This window comes from Aplysia californica, unplaced genomic scaffold (genome assembly GCF_000002075.1).
Source record: "Aplysia californica isolate F4 #8 unplaced genomic scaffold, AplCal3.0 scaffold00109, whole genome shotgun sequence".
Lineage (NCBI taxonomy): Eukaryota > Metazoa > Mollusca > Gastropoda > Aplysiida > Aplysiidae > Aplysia > Aplysia californica.
Window position 1 is genome coordinate 697,105 of NW_004797379.1, and position 3,664 is coordinate 700,768.

Genomic DNA, 3,664 nt, shown 5'->3' on the forward strand with positions numbered 1-3,664 from the left:
GGTGATTGACTTTTGCAAAATAATAATATGTGGTATTTTTGTGTGAGTGGGCAATAACTGCTACACATCAGTGTGCAATGCTTTGTGTGTGTGTGATGTTATCAACGCCTGGCGCTTTGTTGGTGGGGCCCTTCTTTATAACATGTTGGGTTTCACTCAGCAGTGTTGATGGTTCTGGAGTGGTTTCTGTCAGTAAGAAGCTATTTGGTGTTGTTTCTCCTGTAGGGTTCAGCAGCTCCTGGAAATAGCGTTTCCATCTTTCCTTAATCTTTGGCTTTCTGAAAATAGGGTTTCCGTTCTCATCATTGACAATTTCAGTTGAGTTGAATGGTTCTTCCCACATCCTCATACTTTTAACGCTCTTGTAAAACTCTCTGGGGTCTTCTTTACATTTTGTTACCAGCTGTTCTTCATATACTGTCCAGGATCTGTCCTTAGCTTCTTGCACTACGCTTGTTGTTTGGCGGCGCTCCTTCCTATATAGGATGTGATCTTCCTCTGTCTTTGATTTCTACCACTTTGTGAATGCCTTTTCCTTCAGTTTGATGGCTTCCTTTACTTGGTCATTCCACCGTATAGTTGTTTTCCTTTTCTGCCCTCCTGTTTTCCTGGTGCCACACTCTTCTTTTAATGCTCTGTTCACACGTGCTTTGAAGTGGCTCCATTCCTCTTCAATGTCTCCCGGTTGTTTGGGCAATTTGTGAAATACGTGTGTCATACGTTCATGTATCTTATCTTTGGTATCGTCATTTATGTGTCTGGGAATCACTTCTTCTCGTCGTTTCCTTGCTTCTGGTCTTTTCCTGTTTGGTGTGTCGATAGTCATGATGACTGGTCTGTGGTCAGTGCCTGTGATGTAGTCGGGTATCACTCATGAGTCTCTGATGTTTCTCAGTTTCGATCTTTAGGAAAGGATATAATCAATTTGAGATGCTGTCTTTTGGTCATTCCATTTGTACCAAGTTTCAACTTGACCCCTTTTGTGTTGGAAGAAGGAGGTATTTGATATGACGAGGCCATATTCTGCGCATAACTGTAATAGCATTTGTCCATTGCTGTTTTGATCTGTTTCTCTGTCACTGTGTGGTCCCATGTATCTCTCTCGCGTCGGCTTCCTAGTTCCCACTCTGCCGTTAAAGTCCCCCATGATTGTCACATTGTCTTTGTCATCCACGGTGTTTAAAAGCTCACTCAGTTGATCATAGACCTATTGTCGCTTTTCTTCAGGGTATGAGTCATTGCATGGTGCATATATCTGTGTATAGATAGATAGATAGATAGATAGATAGATAGATAGATAGATAGATAGATAGATACTTTACATCTGTTACGCATTTTGCTCTTCCTGGGTGAACAATAAATACCCACTCCATGTTTTGCGCTCTCCATTCCTTTCGTTCCGCTCCAAAGTAAGATGTAGTTCCTGTACCTGTTTGCTGTTGGGCTTCCTTTTCCTGACATTGACATCAGCAATACCCAGGATCTCAATCGCTCTAGCTTCCATGAAATCAATGAATTGTGGTTTCTTGTCTCCTAACCCGCATACATTCCATGTTCCAATTATCGTTGTTGTATCTCGTGTCCGTTTTACTTTTCTATTCCTTTTTCCGTTACAGTATGTCCGTTTCCTTTCCTCCTTTCTTTTGTTTTTAGCAGTTTTTAAAAAAATCTATTACAGGCTTGCTAGGCCCGTGGTAGATTTACCAGAGCCCCGACGGCTGGCCAGCGACGTTTCAGGGTGACCCGGGTTGACCTTCACGGCTAGCGTAGCGCCTCCGTGGCAAAAAGTCCCACCGCACTTCACCCAAACTCAGCAATCCCCTACGTTGTCCTGTTTCCGTCTCCCTCGGCGTGGACGGGGGGTTGGATTTTGTCACACTCCTAATAACCTTATCCAATATTAGCTACAGGTAGAAAACTCAACTCACATCCTCCTCCTCCTCCTTTTCCTCCTCCTTTTCCTCCTCCTCCTCCTCCTCTTGTTCTTCTTCTTCTTATGCTTCTTCTTCTTGTCCTTCTAATCTTCCATCTCCTCCTACTCTTTCTTCTATCCTTCTCCTCCTTTCTCACCTCCTTCTGAAGAGCAGGAGGAAAAGGAGAAGTGTTGGTGGATCGACCGGGGAGGTAGGATGTATAGTGGGAAGGGGGGGCAGGTTGAAATGAGCGTTACTGCTTCACGTTAAATAAATTCACTAAGGGGTTTACCAGTACTCCCTCCAGGCTTTGGCCTATATCGGCCGGACTTCTGGAGTGAGGCAATGTCAGTAACCGTGTTTCTCCATCCATCTCGAAGCGACAATTGACAGGCGCCCCAGAACTTCCAACACAAGTCGGAAGAGAGTACTTGGCTTTATAGAACACACTACAACGTTGGCCTAAGATTCCAAATTCTAGCTCAAGCTTCTTGGAGATGATTTCCTTATCCAATTCCCACTGTCGCTTGACGAAATTGTCCTGAAAGTTTTGGTCAGAAACCGACTGGGGGATTTGGATGTTTTCGGAAGCTTCTGGTGCACTGTTTGCTGCGGCAGCTTGTGGGGCGGTCGCCGGGTTACTCTCTCCCAGAATGTACTCGTTGTCTTCAAACATCTCCAAGAATGTTTCAGTTGTCACTCTTAGACGGTCCTTGAGCTGCTCATTGATGTCCATCACTTCGTCGTCGCTGGGGCATTTTAAAAGACCTTTGTTGACGAGATGCTTCATTATAATCCTCCTCTGCTCTGACGGGGAAATTCCCAGACGGGAAGTTTCAGTGATAGTATTCGTGAGCTTAGAGCAATACATAGTGTAGTAGAGAACTTTCTTTTCTTCGAATAGTAAAAGAGATGTTTCAATGTCACTCAAAAACGGAAGAAAGTCATCACGCAAGCCAGGATTTAGATCAAGTCCCTCCAATTCTTTCTTTGTTTTCAGTGACCCAAAGGTGACCCTCTTGGCAACGCCATGCGGGTGCGACACGCAGATAGCAAGGTTAGAAATCGGACCCAAATCCACGTTAAACGGTCTAATACGTTCCTTTAAATCCGGAAAGTGACGTCTACTGAGCTGAGCATAAAACACCATCTTATCCCTTTCTTCCATCCTCATCCGTTGCCTGTCTCCCCTAGCTCGAATGACGCTGGATCTGTCTGAATCTCTGTCGTAAAACAACTCCACGGTTGTTTCTTTGATTTCCTCTTCATCATATACCACGTGAACAGCTGTGGTAACGATTATCTCTATTTGATCGCTTTTAGAGTCTTGTTGGTACCTCATGTAAACCTCCCCACTTCCACAGCGGGGCGTCTTCTTTCCTTTCAAGGTCGTCCAGCCGAATTCATCCGGCCTGTCTGGTGACGTATAACGAACGATCAGTTTCACGGTGCGATTGGCTAAACACTTGACGTACTCCAGAATGTCTGGGCGTCTATACCCCTCAGGAAGGCGCTGCAAATCTAGGTCATGCAGAGGAATGAAGTCGTGGTGGCCTGGGTATTTCTTGCACTTCTTGAGGAGCAGTTGGTCAAATCCTTCTCCCTGGGCCCCTTCGAGGGCCAAATCCATTTCGCATGCTGCGCCTACGAAAGTATACAACAAAGAAGTTTGGTGGGGGGGGGGTTTATAGTAGAGGGTTTTACGGCGCTCGCAACTGCATAAGGTCATACGAGCGCCAAGGGGTGGGTGT

General features: G+C 45.3%; 1 protein-coding gene across 1 annotated transcript in view; it reads right to left on the reverse strand.

Moving 5' to 3' along the window:
* Nucleotides 1-3,664, reverse strand: part of LOC101858853 — a 9,315-nt gene that overhangs the window by 1,755 nt on the left and 3,896 nt on the right. Inside the window, exon 3 of the mRNA XM_005095621.3 lies at nucleotides 2,567-3,557. Within this exon, the coding sequence (XP_005095678.1) occupies nucleotides 2,567-3,557 (991 nt within the window). The remainder of the gene's footprint in view (nucleotides 1-2,566; nucleotides 3,558-3,664) is intronic.